A 16,364-nucleotide genomic window follows, 5' to 3' on the forward strand; every position below is an offset into this window, starting at 1 on the left:
GTGGGTCTGAATGAGGGCCATAATCACAAGTGAAATAATTAGCTCCACCTGTGGATCTTTTAAAATGTGTCAGTGAGTAATGACTAAACCTGTGCACCTGCTGATTGACCTGGAAAACGTGAACCATGTGGGGGTCCTGAGGACCGAATTTGAGAACCACTGAGGTAGTGAATTGATGACAATAATGTTTTACCACAGGTGGCTGTAATCATAAATTAAGGGCGGTATTCAATTAGTTTCACTTCCGTAAAAAAGTTACCCTACCCGACTTTTTGCCTACATCGCGTGTTTTGGACGCGAAAACTTATCGTGCGAGTCCCCGCGTATCGTCCAATTCAATTACTAACCAGGCGAAAACGACAAGCAGCGAATGCAAAACAGGCGAAATGTACTGTTAGAATAGGAGAAATCAGTCTGAATCCCCCTAAAAGATGCACTAACATTGGGGATCAATGTAGAAGTGTTCCAATAGCCCTAATAAAACTAATTGGGGTACTGAAGTTGTTTAAAATCTATGTTATTAGCGTCATTATAAAAGTGGTGAAGAATGGCATTAAACTGTATTTTTTGGTGAAAATAAGTAGTCCAGTCAAATTTGGGGTACTTGAAAATGGGTGCTAGCATCTTTTAAAATCTCTAAAGTGCATGCAACTGCAATCCCCAAAACACCAGACCCATCCTTGCAGACCCCTAAGAAGGCTATTTCGCTAGTTTGTATGCTTGTCCCCCACCTTTTATTTTTTCGCCCAAAAATGAAAGCACTTTTTTTGGATGTTCTTACATTTTTTACCTGGATTTTTTGACACAGTTGTCCTTTGGGGGGCTGTCCCAAGGGTACTGAGTGGTTTCCCCATGTTTGCACCGCAAAATTAAAATTTTGCACTTATTTTATCCTGCTATTCTTAGGCGAATCTTTTTCGCCTATTACATTGCATTGACTTTCCACGTATGTGAAAAACGTCTCGAATTGAATTTGGAGATAAGTTCCGACCACGCCAAGAGCCAAGATCGGCGATACTTTTGCGCGGATAACCGCTTTTGTACCAAATGTAACGGGTCATGTTGGAGGTTCTGCATACATAGGTGCCAGACATTGCACTGACCTGTGTGAAGGTACGCTGGTTATGCATGCTGGTTTCTTCTAACGGCTGGTAACAGCTGCCTTCCCTCCTGTGCAAGGCAGCTCAGCCTCTGTACTCCACTCAAAGGGTTGACCTCATAATTTAATTTCTGTGCCCAGCTATCACTTAAGTAGCCCAGGGATGGGGGTGGTGGCCCCTTGAATGAATGGGCTGGTCTTCAGATGACCCGGGGGAATGGAGCATCTGGTGACCCAAGGAACACAACCTCGGATGGCCAGAGAAGCTTTAGTACAACGTGGGGCAGGGCTTCTGGAACATTGGGGCAGAGCTTAGGTCACATGTTGCGGAGCTTAAGATGGCATGGGGCGGGGCTTTGGACAGCCAGCGACGGAGCCCCGTTCGATGTGGGGAGGGTGGTGAATGGTCCACTCTTTGGATTCAAAGCAGAGCAGACAGTGAGCCGAACGCTCTGACCAGAGCGCTCGCTCTGAATCAGTGCCCTCCTCCATGAAAATGGAGCGGCCTCCTGGCCGCTCGCATAGCTGTGGGTGACCACCCACAGCATATGCGAGCGTCCATGATGATGGTCACGATGGTCTTGACCATCGCGACCATCGGGCTTGCGACAGAGACCCTGCGGTAGGGTCTCGCTGCCGCAAGCCCTGGAGTGATTTTGGCTCTATCAGAGCCAAAATCACTCTCACTGACATCACTAGTGATGTCAGTGGGGCCGGCTTCAGACGGTAGGCGTTCCCATGGGAACGCCTCCGTCTGGCAGGCACGCCCACCAAAGGGGGCATGCTGTCAATCAACATCGACAGCACGCCCCCTTTGGTGCGAGACCCGGAGCGATGGAGAGCCCGTCGCTCGCCGGGTCTCACGCATGCGCACGACGGAGCTCCCTCCGTCGTGCGCATGCGCAGTGGGGGAACATCGACCCGCTTGCGAGCGGGTCTGAATGACCCCCAGTGTTCACTTCACAAAGATTTTTTTTTTCCTGTCTGTACTGCGTTGAATCCTGTGGGCCTATTTTCATGGTGGGCCTGGAACTGTGGCTCCACCCGTCCCATTAGTAATCCAGCCCTGATACAGTACCTACTATATTGGTATCGCTTCCATTAACCCTTTTGCACAAGCCACTGCAGATACACGTTTGTTAATATTTTGCCTATTGTCAATAATTCCCTTCAATCACTTTCATTCAAGAAATTTACACTACCCAATTGTATATAGAGACAGTATAGTGCTCCTTATAGATATTAAGACATTAATGAGTAGTCATATTGTCTAAGTACAGATGTGTCCTCATACCAGGCTTGCCTACCCTCCCGATTTGGTCGGGAGTCTCCCGAATATCGGGTGCCACTCCTGACCCCCCGTAAAGACAGGCACGCCTCCTGGCTGCCACCTGCCCCCTGAATACCTACTATAAACCCCCGCAGTGGGGGGCCCGATGATGCGATTCACGCTGAATCGTGTCATCGTGGCTCCACCCCCTGCTTCACAATGCATTGTGAGGAGGGGCAGGGCCACGATGATGCGATCGTGCTGCCCCGCCCCCAATATGGACCCATTGCCCGGCCACGCCCCCCCCTGTGTTCAGGCATTCAGCTCCCTCCCGAAGGAGGGAGCTGAATGTCGACAAGTATGCCTCATACACCTAACATCTACATGCCATATAGCACGAGACGCCAGGCACGATGGAGAGACTTTGCAAAGAGTTGCGTACTGTATTTTTCTTTCAATTTTGTGTCTTATGCACATCACAGAAACAGCGAAAAGCCACTCAAAGTGTTCTAGAGACGCTAGGCTGTGACAATAACACAGGAATTGGCTTTACACATGTACAAAGGGGCTGATTCAGACCCGCTCGCTAGCAAGTGGTCGCTCATTGCGGACAATGTTCGCTATTGTGCGCATGTGTGTAGTTCGCAGTGCGCGTGCGCAAACTAGTACGAGCGATCGCAATCTGCTCTGAGTGACAGGAGAGGCCGTTTGTGGGTGGTAACAGGGGCAGGCCAGTAGCAATGGGGGAGTGGAGCTGCGGACGCAGACGTACCAGAGTATTTTCACGCCGTTTCTGGGGCATGCATAATTAACAGGCAGTGTCATATTATACGTCACCTGCTTGAAAAATATACTGAAGTGCTCGCAGTGCTTGCGGTAGGGTATAGTCAACCGCAAGCCCTCCGGTCAGATCGGAAAGAACCCGATGTACCGATGGTTATATATACTTCCTGGAGATGACGTACGCTAGTTGGCAGCTAAAGACAGGCTGGTGGGCGTCTGTAAACACAAAGTGATCGCTCGCCAAGACATAGTGGTCGTGCTTATGCCTTGCCGTGCAAGCAGCTGCCTTGACGTCACTTAGCTAAATTTCCATACGCTGGGAGCGAGCGTGCCTGCCTCATGTCCAAAGACGGAACTTGGCATGAGGAAAAGCCACAGCCGCTCACATTGCAGCCCTTTTTGCACAAATTCACACTTTGTCTTACACAGATGTACAAATTTTACACATCAAATTGATCAGTGTAATCTAGCAACATAGTTTTGTTTTATTTATGTAAATAAGGAGCACATTTTGAGTGAGAAAGACGCGTGGTCAAGTCACGTGAGGTAAGGTGCGCCGAGAGGGAATATTTGATGCAACTGCAGCCACAGTGTAAAGGACACACCTGTATAAATCCTTAATGTGATATGTGGACATTCTGGGCCTGATTCAGAGCCGGACGCTCTTTAAGAGCGCTCGATCTGAATCAGGGCGTTTTTTTTTGTTTGTTGCGGCCTCCTGGCTACTTGCTAAGCTGTGGGTAACCACCCACAGCTTTTGCGAGCGGCCAGGTGATGGTCGCAATGGTAGCGACTATATGGGCTTGCGACAAGACCCTTGTGGTAGGGTCTCGTCCGTCGCAGAGCAGGAAGCTCTAACAGAGCAGGAAGCTCTCCACTGACATCACTGGGGATGTCAGTGGTGCCCCCAACAAATGGCAGGTATTCCTTCGGGAACGCCTCCGTTTGTGTAGCCACCCCCCCATCTCGCCTACAAAACGGGGCGAGCTGTCGACCAACATCAACAGCCGCCCCTTTTGTAGTGAGTCCTGAAGCGAGAGAATTTCTTTCTCGCTCCAGGGCGTTTGCGCATGCGCGCTCCGCGCATGTGCAGTACCCCACCATCGACCTGCTTGCGAGCACTATGCCCCACACCGCTCACCCTCCACCCATAATATTACTTACCTCTCTGGAGTCCCACGTCGGCGCGGAGGTCTGGCGCTGTAAAACGACTTGAAAATGTCTGCGGTGGCCATTTTCCCGTCATTTGCGCATGCGCAGTACAGGGAAAATGCCCGCCGCGGCCATTTTCCCGGTGACCCGTGCAGGCACTATAGACTCTGGGCACACGCTAGTGCCCAGAGTCTATAACTCCGGCACTGGCCGCGCACAGCTCAGTCAGTGTGCTGCCGACCGCCGGCCTAGAGGAGGGGCCCCGTGTTGGAGACTGCACACGGGCCCCCTCCTCTCTAGAAACGCGCCTGGACACTACATTACTACAGTGGGCATTGCAAGAGGGGCACTACTACTCGGGTCATTAAGGTGCATATGTAATGGAAAGGAATGTTCCCAGAGTGACAAGAATGCTCTGTCTTGCATGGGGCACCAAAAAGTCTAGTTACGGCTCTGGTTACAGTCATAGTGGCCATCCGTTTATACTGTATATACATGACGGGGAATAACTATACGGTATGGAACTCGGCTGTAACTCATCAGCTGGGGAGTGGAGAGGAGAAGCGTGCAGGTAGGGGGCATACCACAGACACAGAGTGGCTGAGGGGACGCCCTGGGCGGGTGTGAGGGTGGCGGCGCTGAGGTAGAGCGGGTGAGAGGGCGGGGCCAAGCAGAACCAGGTTGAAGAGTAGGCGGATCTGGCTGGAGTAGGGCGGGGTCAGACTGAGGCACGCGCTGGGGGAGAGGGTGGTGCCAGGCTAAGGCAGGGCGGGGGGAGAAGGCGGTGCCAGGCTGAGGCAGGGAGTAGAGAGGACAGGATCGTCGCAGGGAAGGGGAGAAGGCGGGGCCAGTCTGAGGCAGGGCGGAGAGAAGGCGGGGCCAGGCTGAGGCAGGGCTGAGAGAAGGCGGGGCCAGTCTAAGGCAGGGCGGAGAGAAGGCGGGCCAGGCTGAGGCAGGGCGGGGAGAGGGCCGGGTCGGCCATAGCTCAGCATAGGGGAGGGTGGGATTCTGGAACAGAGAGAGACCGAGACTCAGGGAACAAAGAGCCGGAGCTGGGCAGTGTTGGGGGGCTGGCGGCGTTGGTAGTGACAGTGGCTCCCTGAGTAGCGCAGGGGCACTGGCCACACGATCCCGCCGACGGAGGATGAGCGGATGAATTTCGGGGTACACTCGCCCCAGGGCTCGGCGCGGGTAACAAGCCTGGATAATGGGACGGCGTGAGCGAGCCTGAGGCACAGACTCCCCTAGGTACCCCATGAGAGGCGGGCCGCCGGCGTGAGCCCAGAAACATGGCTGCTGCCATCAGCTACACCCCGCCATGGTGGGTGAACCTCCTGCACCGACTCCCCCACCTTAACCTGAAATGGGAGACCCTCAGCGGGGACTTCCAGCCGGAGGACTCCGACTACCAGCAGGTGAGACACCTGTCAGCGGTCACCTGGGGGGAGGATGGGGGCCTGCATGTCATTATGGCCACTGAGATATATGTATATGTGTGCTGGGAGTATTTCTTATATTTCCATCTGCAAATGCTGCATCTCCCAATGACCAATGCAATGAGCTCTGGCCCTTTATTCTAGCCTGTGCCCTACATTACATTATTGCTCCTGTTTGTATGAGATGAGATCATGTCATATTAGGATGCACTAGGAGAGCCTCCGATATGAGCACACTGTACATGGAGGCTGATCTCCAGGCAGGGGGTGAATGTACCAGCACTACAGGAGCATCATCTTCTGAGTCTACTAGCTGGGCACAATCACTCTCCCCTTGAATGTCAATAATAGTAACATTTATTATCCTGGTTATTATTGTGTATCTGAGACTTAAGTCTGCCAACATAGCTTAATACCTTCAAGTGTATACTATTAGCTGACTTAACACTAATATTATTATTATTATTAGATTATGTCTGATCGGAAGTATTCTTTGTGCAAAACTATTATTTCAAAATCTGTCAATGTGGCCATCATCTTCCATGCTTCCTTTGTATCTGTATAGGTAATGAAAGGAACTTCTGTTGCACATACAATATCTACCAAAGGGGGAAAAATTGTTCAGTTTGATATTTGTGGGTCTCTGTAAAAATGGCCGACATTGGAACTATGCATTGTGTAGGTCTCTTCTCCCATGTAAATTGAAGTTTTATTTTTTGTAGCAATCCCATTCTCAAACCCCCCCCCCCCCCCCCCTCCCCAAGCTGTCCTTAATTTGCTGTGACAGTATGCAGCCTGGTAAAGGAACAGGGCTTTAATGTTGCTTCTAATTATTGATGCATGAAGGTTGTGTCCTGTGCTTGCAAATATAATATTAATAAAACCTTCTATGGAATGCGTCCTTTTCTGTAGATGTTAATATTTGTTAGCAGGGCCTGAATTAGGCCTCGCACTGGATGGGTTAAACCCGAATCTCCTGTCCCGTTTAGCACATCTGTTTTCTTGGTTTAGTTTTTGTTTGGAAACATGGAAAGATAAACTGCAGGATATGGGGGATGAGATTGCTGAGCTGCCTGAGGCATATACAGAAAATGTTGCAATAATCTTCATCTCTGCATCCATTTCTATGTACTGTAGCTGAAGCAACAGACTGCTAACGAATACAAAGCCTTATAGTTAGGAATTAAAAAAGCATTTACAAATTAACGTTTCTCGCATTTAATGTTTGTATAGAGCTTTGCTATCTGTCTCTGCAAACTTGTGTTCTCTTTTTTTTTTTTCCTATTGCGGGACCAAATTATTTTCATTAGGTTATATGAGACCAAAGCCGATATCTCAGATACCTAATAAGATCATGAGACTACCATATACCGATTATTTGTTAGTGTCATTAGTAGAACTCTGTATTGTCGGACTTGCGTTAGTTACCGCTTCCAAAACTGGAAGTGGCACAGCAGAAACAAAATAATGGGCAAATACGGCACTATAGATATTGCTTTCTCCTTCCTGCGCATAATGTCCAGACGTATGGTGTAAATACACCCCACACTGAGGTTTCCATTAGAGATTGCCTGTCTGTATGAACCCTTAAATAAAGCAAGTTGCTTATTGACCGGCCCATATACCATGGAAATCGTCAGTTTGACTTGATTGTTGGGTGCCAAATTGTACATGTAGAACTGTCCAGTTGGATAGCAGTGGGCCGCTCTGCTTTCATCCCCCAGTTTGTCCGGTGACCTCACATATTGGAGGGGAGAATGAATGAATGCACATTTGTTTAATATTCTTATCAGTAGATACTGTGCTGTCACTGTCACTACATTAGCCTGGCTGTTGCATGTTCTAAAAATAAAAATGTCCAGATTGGCCTGTGGGTGACCAGCTTAAGTGGCCTTTTAAAAAGGCACCATAATTATGTAATTGGGCATCTCTGTCCTGGTTCAGGCCTAAGCTTTGTGCTGGCATGTAGATGCTTTTGCCAATGATTTGTCTTGGTGAGGTCATGCTTGGAGAACTGCTGAACCTTCCAATCTATTAAAAGCTCAAAGTGAGCGATGGCTGTCTCTCTCTGCTGAACCCTCTCAGCTCCTGATGGGATACGGTGGTGATCATTACTAAGGGCCTCACGAGCAGCTACATTTTGTTTTGTAGGCAAACATATGGATAAACACACTTTGAAGAGTACACTTACAATCCAGATCTCCTCAACTAGCCTACAGTATATTGCATAATAGATTCTATGGAGTGCCTTGGTGAATCTGTGTAAAGCTGCGTACACATCTGAAAGATAAGATACAATCCACAATTTTTTTTATTGTTCTAACAGCTGAAACAATCCAGGGAACATCCGATTTCCTGTATACACATTTAACAATTATAGCTTCTATATGAGCAATACATTTCTCTAAAGATCCTTGAGGTGATGTTTGTAATACATGCAGTGTGTCAGATGATGCACAACCTCGGCTCATTGGGACAGGCTATTATGGGTGCCCATCTGACGGGTTTGTAAACGACAGTTGGCTCCAGGTGCTGGATACACACTGTGCGGAATTCAATTGTTTTCACGACCCACATTTCCCGTCTAAAGTGACAGGAGATCGCAGTCGCTATGCAAGTGTTCCAGATTTTCGTGCTGATCGCGCCCAAAGTGGTCGGGTTTAGCCGCGTAAAGCAGCTAAACCCGACCAAAGTGCTGGGCGCGATCGCGAAAAGTGATGTTTGGGCGCCCAAACATGTCACTTTTTGCACATTTCAGCTCTCATCCCCCAGGCGCTGGCAGCTGATCGCGCCCGACAGGAGCAAGAATTGAATAGCTCCGTCGGGCGCACGAATCAATTGAAACAATTGAATTCCGCCCAGTGTGTACCTAGCATTAGGGACACGTATGTTTCACAGGCACTGAATTGTATTGATCGTAGAGGCAAACTAGGTACATGCCCTAGAGCTGCAATGGACATTAGGCGGCAAAATGGGCTTTTATCTGCGGGCGTCAGCTGCTTTCCGGCATTATTGTCAGGTTTGTTTGTCATCGCTTATAACAGGATGTAGTTAGCGGACGGGATGGCGTCAGTCTGAATCCCGACGCTGGAAGTCCGACACGGTAATTAAGACAGGCGTCAAAATACCTAGCGTTCCTGCTAGGCTGTTTCAGCAGGACGCTGCGCCGCACCCTGCCTTTCTAAAGGGACTGAAAGCACCCTGCCCTCCGGCGTGGCGCCCCGCTGAAACAGCCTGCGGGTGCCATCCCCTCCCGCGACCTGCAGTGTCCCGCTGGTGGGGAGAGCGGCGGTGCAGCGGTCACCGCTGGTGAATGGATGCCTGTCGCATGCGCCCCGGCATCCATTTACAGTGACCACAGTGCTTGGGGGCTGGCCTGCATGTCCGTAAGTTCCGGGCAAGCCCCCAAAAGTGGCGAAAAAGGGAACACGTCATAAAGACATGCCCTCTTTTCCTTGGCCGCGCACACTCGCCAAAGGCCCTTTCTCTAGGTCCAGTGCCCTGCGCCGGACCTAGAGTGAACACTAATACCGACGCCTATCTTAATTCCGACGCCGGAAAACACAGACAGACGCCAACCCAAACCAGGTAAATCTGGGGCATCTTAGCTGGAGGGGGAGGGTTAGGTTTTGGCAACGCAGTGGGGAGAGGATAGACACCCCTGGGGGTGGTGGTTAGGCACAGACACTAAGGGGGGGGGGGTGTTGGGTTTAGGCACGAAGGGGGGAGACTTAGGTTTAGGCACTAACTGGGAGGGTTAGGGTTAGGCTACAAGAAGGGAGGATTAGGGGGAGAAGGGGGGAGGGTAAGTATACTTACCCGGGATACCAACCATCGGGATGCCTCTGTCTGTATTTTGACAGAAGGCTTCTGGACAGCTGGCATTACATACCCATTCCTTTATAACACAGCTACAGATATGCGCCTCTTTCTTTTAATTGTTTGGGTTGTTTTAAGGTATTACTGAGAGTAAAGCTAATAGGCCGCCCTCTTTGTTGGCCCATGCGGCCTCAGGAGTGCTCCTCTGCCCATCACTTCTCCAGAGCGTAGAAATGGATTTATGTTTTATCCTTTTAATTTATTTTTATATATTTTTTCCCAATCTAGAAACCAATGAGGGCGATGTGAACAGTAACTACAGCCCTATACCCATGGAGGTGGATGGCCATGTAGTAATTGCTTTGGAGCTCTTCCCTTGTATGTCTTAGTTTAGTTTGTGATTACAGTTGCTGGCCACAGTTTGCAGTTGTTGATACTAAATCCCCTTTTAGCAGATTGTGGTTGGATCATTCATAGACTGACTCTCTGGCGTGTACCCAGGATGTAGAGACTTATTCCTGGTTGCCCATCGGATGCGTTTTCACAGTGATGGGATTTATGAGTGGTTCTGCTCTTGTTGAATGGTGAAGTCTTACGTTTTCTGTGGATGTCCAGCAGCGGCGCGGCTTGCTTGGGGTGTGCAAGTGTTCAACACAAGTGCTGGTTGTGCTAGGGACGATTCAGAAACACAAAATAAAGGCTTAAAAGGTGTGGGTACAGTATTACCTCCCAGATGGGGTATTGTTCATTACACTGTTACCTTGGGAACTAGGTTTGGTGTCTCTTTGGGGAGCTGCTCTGTATTTTCATGTTGGAACAGATGTGAAAGACACGATTTTCATCCCTCGTATTCCTTTATTTAATTTGATTGCATAAGGAATGTATATATTATGTAACATTCTCATCAGGTTTTTTTTTTTTTTTTTCCGTCTATTTTTAATGTGCAATAATAAAATAATTTGTTTTAAGTTTTGCTTATATCTCATGGCTCATTATTTCTGGAGATACATTCAATGGGTTTATTTATTTGGGGGGGTGGGTGTTATTTAAAACTAAAAAGGGTTTTCCAACTTCAGTTGATATTTATTAATAGTATCGTCCTTCATAAAATGCCAAAATATCCCCTAGGGGAGTATCGTTACGACTACTTATTTAAGCATATCTGTTCCTGTCCCAATGGGGCTTACAGCTGGTGCACAGACATACACCAGGGACGATTTAGACTGAAGACAATTAACCTACCACTATGTATTTGGATTGTAGGAGAAAACCTAAGCGAGCACTGAGAGAATAGTATGTACAATACATACAGTCTTCAGGTACATAGCACCGTGTTCCCTCGTGTTACTGTACTCCTGCCTATGGGTTTTTATGCTTCGCCATTTTACTATCCGGCCCATTTTGTTTCATGCTATTCTGCAACTTTTAATGAAGTAAATGGTTTTATCTATTGTAGATTCTTTGTATGCTTTTCAGTCATGTTTTATATTATCAGGAAAAAGCTGTGTGGATTTTTTTCCATTGCTTTGGGAAAGGCCAAAACCTGCTGTCTGGTTGTTGTTGTGTGGCATTATTATTATTAACTTTTATTTATATGGCGCCACATGTGGTCGGCAGCGCTGCACAGAGTGTAAAAACAAGACCATACGTGGTATAACAGTACAATACAGTAAACAAAGAACACTATAAAGGCGGGTATCCACTACCCGACAGTGAAAAGACTGAACGTTGTCGTTCACTACACTGCAGGGTGCCCACACTGAACCAGTGCAGGCACAATCAATCATCTGCAAACATGCTGAATATGATGATATCGTCAGGTTGACCAGCATGTTTGTACGATAATGTCTAAAAGACCAAATTTTCAAACGATTATCGAGCAATATCGTTATCGTTCAATCGCTAATTTTAATCATCTAGTGGATAGGCACCTTAACTCTCCACACAGCATATGATGGGTAATGCGGTGCAAGGGGTATATTCAGCGCAAGCTGACAACCTGTGCACAATAGTGTGGGCACAACATATAGGTTTAGAGGTGCTGAAAGAGGTGCGAATACAATGGAGTGGAGTCAAGGGGCAGAGATCCCAAGGAGGAACATGTTTAGTTGTATTTAAGAGTAAAAATTCAAATGTTTTGTACACTATAAATGCATGGTAAAACTGCGCAGATGGTAACTGGTAAGCTGATCAAGTCACTGAAAGATGGAAAATGTTTTGTACACTATAAATGCATGGTAAAACTGTGCGGATGGTAGCTGGTAAGCTGATCAAGTCACTGCCAGATGGAAAATGTGGTCAACTGCAGACCGAGTTGGTTAGTTACTGGCCGGCACCCCTATGCAATGTGGTCATTAGTGGTCAGGCAGCTTGACCGCAGTTCTGGGACAAGTCATATGCCAATGTGCGCAGTCATGTATCTGCCAGTTGTCGTGTGTGTGTGTGTGTGTGTGTGTGTGTGCGTGCGTGCAGCATAAGGTTCTCATGTAAGAGCTTTGCTTTTATATTACTAGAAGGAGACTTTCTTAATGTCGTGTTACTGATATTTGCAATAAAATTTGTATTTATACTACATACTCCAGGCTGCAGTGCATTGGTGTATTGTATTCTTAATGGTAGATTTATTTGTCTGTATAGTTTTATTCTTCAAATCAGCAGGATATTTAATTTTTTTTATTTTTACAATCATTCTTCTATGAGAGAAATGCTGGCTATGTATTATTAACTCCCATATGCTCTTATCTTTATGTGTTATAAATTATAGATGCATAATGTGTTTCGTATCCAAGCGCTGGGAAGCCTATGACTCATAGCTGTGGCCTTGCTTACATTCCTTACTATGCTGTGGTATGTGTAGTGTCTCTCTTATTCCACAGTGTGTGATGTAATTAGGATGGGGAAAGGGGGTGGGGGTGCGTGGGAAAGTTTAAGTAGAAAAAAACCCTCTGCTTCACATTTTTATCCACGTTTGGGATTTGTGCTTTTGTTTGGTTAGGGTACGCATCTACTGCTGGCAGTAAAGATGGCTTTTTTTTTTTCTACACCAGTGGTTATGTATTCTTATTGGGTGATTCAGTTCATCACGATGTGCTGTGCCGTGAACATTGCAAGTTTTGCCTCGCGCCCCACAGAGGTAAATTGATTGAAATTCCATTAAATGCGAAGTTACGTCACATGTCATAACGCGGTATACTGTGCGCACATCACCCGTACATATAGTAGCCCAACCTCTTTAATTTTTCCTGTTAAAGTGCACAATCTAATGGTGCGTACACACGGTCAGATAAACTGTCAGATTTTAACGATAGGATAGTTAACGTTAAAATCTGACAGGTTCTGGCCCCTGCAAACGACCAAACGATGGTCTATCCGCAGCCACATATGGCCGCTATTGAACATCGTCCGTAGTCCGTGCAAGCAGGCATACCTGGTCGATATCGACCAGGTTAGCCTGTTTACTATAGGGACCCGCGAACGTAGTTCGCGGTTCGTTATAGTCGTAGGTGCCAAACATGCATGTGTTGGATGATCGATAACGATCATCCAACACATGCAGGACGATCAGATAACTATTGTTATCCGCGGTATGACCGTGTACGCACCATAAGGGAGAAGTAGGTACGGCGACTATTTGCCATTATCCCTTTAATGCAGTTAAGTGAACTGGCGGGGTTTCACGGAGATTGACGCTAACTTTAAAGTGACAATCTGTTATCAGGCTGGTTCAGCCTGATAACCAGTGGTTGCTTTTAATTTAGCAGCGATATTGCAGAAGCCTGTAAAATGTAAATTAGAAGCTGATTGGTTACTATGTTATCTCTCACAATTTTATCTGTCTCCCAAGTTTTTACAAAGATCTTAAGCTGGGTACATACTGACAGATATATTGGCTGATCAATTGATCGGCCAATATATCTGCTGCCCGTCGGCCAGTGTGTACCAGTAATATATGTCTGAATTATGCAGTTCAGACACATCGCGTCTGCTGTGCTGCAGAGCCGATGGTAGATATATCTGGCCATCGGCCAGTGTGCAGCAGAGGCCGCGGGGAAGGGGACAGACACAACCCTGACCCGCGGCAAAAAGCAGTTGATGGCCGTTCAGTGTGTATGAACGACCATCATCTGCAGATATATCTGTATAGTGTGCATCCAGCATTAGTCTTCATAGGGGGTTTCCACTTAAATGACAGTTTTACTAATTCACTGAGGCTATGCAGTTGCATATTTAGCCTTGTACTTTGAATGATTGCCCAGATAGTTTGGTCATGAAGTATGTGCTGCAGGCACTATTGCCCTTTGTTTCTGACCCTTAGGGCCTGATTCAGGTTTGGGAATAGAGTGAGATATCTCTCTCAACTGATCATCTTGGTGAAACCATGCTGCACTGCAGGTGGAGCGGATTTAAAATGTGCAGAGAGATATAGATGTGGGAGGGAGGTGTCCAAACTGACATCTAAAGTGCAGTGTAATAATAAAGCTGTGCAGTATTTGTGGGCTACATTCAAAAGCAGCCAGTATTTACCCTGCATGCGAAAACAAGTATGTATTTGCACCCCCTTGCATTGCAATATGGTTTGTCCAGGTTCACAGTTAAGAGCTATTTCTCACTCCATTCCCAAAGCTGAATCAGGCCCTTAGGGCCCCATTTACAAACAAAGGGAAATACCAGCGGGAATTTTCGTTTAGTATCACTGTGATACAAACGAAAATTCCACTGGTATTTAGTAATACTTACCCCTCCGGCGAGGTCCCGCGAAGTCCAGCGGGATCCTTGTCCTCAACGAGGTCCTCTGCTGGGCTGCTGGCAGCCTAACGCTACCAGCGACGGGGCTCCAGGGTCATGCGCATACGTGACAGTCCGTCTGCGCATGTGCGTGACAGGGAGACCCGGCAGTGCCTGGAGGGCTTCGCTAAAGCCGGAAAGACACCGCTGGGTCTCCATTGCCGGCAGTGGGGCCTGCATCGCTCTCGCCATCTTTTAGATGGCGAGAGCGATGCTGTACAAACAGCGGTAATCTAAGATTACCGCTGTTTACTAAATACAGCAAGATGGTATAACCCCTTTAGCGAGCGCTAAAGGGGTTATATTTCGTTTGTAAATGGGGCCCTATGTTCCTTGCTGAATCACCTGAAACCATAGCAAGTCCAGCTGTTTGGGTCACTGAAGCTCCTGCAAAATCCCTCATGATGACACTCCTCTTTCTAATCCACGGAAGTGTTCTCTCACAGCCATCTAGCCCTAATTGTCAATGGGGCAGCTCTGAAATGTTATACTTGCTTCTGACCATGTTGGAATGTCCTATGCTTAGTTAGAGCATTTGGTGTCCCTCATTTACTGCTTTACTCTTTTCTTTGTATGTTGCTTGTGTTTTATGTAGTGTTATAGCAATATGCTGCAAACAAAGGCTACATCATTGCAAAGTGTATTGTATTGCTTGTCTTTTTACAGGGCTGTGCAGGAGGGGAAACTGCCCAGGGCAGAAAGCTGAAGGGGGCACCAGACAGTGAATCTTTTAGGTTAATTTGGTACAGTTGAAGGCTTTGGAAAATTAATTCTTTACTCATTTTGGAGGAGCAGAAAGTTTTAGTTTCGGCTGTGTCTTTTGACAAATTGACAATTGAAGTTATTCCTTTTAAATTTTGATGGAGCAGCCAGGTTGCAACCCTACTCCCAGCTGTGATGTAGCCTGCTTTGAGGTAGGTAGAAGGGCTTGCATGTAAATATCTCTTTACTAACCTGCATATTGTACATAAACGTCTAACAATGCCCAGCAACAAGAGTAGTGTCCAGTTTGGCCATACACCTAAAGCATTACCTGTGCTTGTTGCCTTAATAAATCACCTGGCTGGTATTCTGTGGTACTGTCTCTTTTTTTATATTCACTTGTAGATGGCAAAATATAGGACCAAAACTCTCCCGGCTTCACTGGATTCAGAAGACTGACAGACGCACAAAGTGTTAGCGAACATCTGCATTTAGAACATGTCCAATAATTACCTGATCATATTATTCTTGTTTGGGGTAAAGGGTCTGGTATTAGTTAAAGAGCCAATATAGCACATATAAACGGTTTATGCCGGAGGCCTGATAGCTTATGATCAAGACTTGTAGCATTCAATCACCCACATACAGAGCAATTCTAAATTATATTCTAAATATCCTGCAAGTCTTTCTAAGAACTTTACATTTGTATTTATGAATATTTATAAGAGACATTTTCATGTTGTATCAGTGTATTGACCATCTGCTTTTCGCCAGGCATAAGATGCAAACTGTTCTGTAATAGAACTGTTAGTAACGTTTGTCAGTTGTTTATATGCAGCAGGAAGTTGTCAAAGCTGAAAATGTTTGATCTGTAAGGCTCTGACTGGTGGAAGATCGGCACGTTATACGTCCTGTGTGTTACTGTTACAGGACACTGCTGGGAGACTAAGATAACAGGAATAAAAGCGAGAGCAGTTCCTATAGCATTCATTTCCTATAGTGGCACTAAAGTACTATGATTTTATTTTATCTAATGTAAGGATGAATGTTTACAAATTTTCTTGTTTATAGGTCTTGTCACAGGCCTAATGCTCAGGGATTTGTGAGACGTCAATGGACGTGTACTGTGATGTTGGGGGTGTGAACTGGTCTGAAGATATCAACGCGCAGGTAGTAGACGCAACTGCCTGATCATTGAGAGCAACGGTAAAGCGTTTGTGAACGGCACACTGTTTCCCAGTGTAAAAATGTACTGGGTACCTGATATACTTCAAAGGCCACATGTGCACCCCTCTAGTCTTCAAAGGGCTGCAAACGT

General features: G+C 46.8%; 1 protein-coding gene across 2 annotated transcripts in view; it reads left to right on the forward strand.

Moving 5' to 3' along the window:
- Positions 1 to 5,310: 5,310 nt before the first annotated feature.
- The window catches only part of TTYH3 (tweety family member 3), a 162,951-nt gene continuing 151,897 nt past the window's right edge, over positions 5,311 to 16,364 (forward strand). For both annotated transcript variants that reach the window (XM_088452049.1, XM_088452050.1), the window contains exon 1: positions 5,311 to 5,719. In XM_088452049.1, coding sequence (XP_088308175.1) covers positions 5,594 to 5,719 — 126 coding nt within the window. In that variant the 5' untranslated portion in view covers positions 5,311 to 5,593. The remainder of the gene's footprint in view (positions 5,720 to 16,364) is intronic.

The sequence above is a fragment of the Taudactylus pleione genome, unplaced genomic scaffold, assembly GCF_031769625.1.
Source record: "Taudactylus pleione unplaced genomic scaffold, aTauple2 ptg000032l, whole genome shotgun sequence".
Taxonomy (NCBI): Eukaryota; Metazoa; Chordata; class Amphibia; order Anura; family Myobatrachidae; genus Taudactylus; species Taudactylus pleione.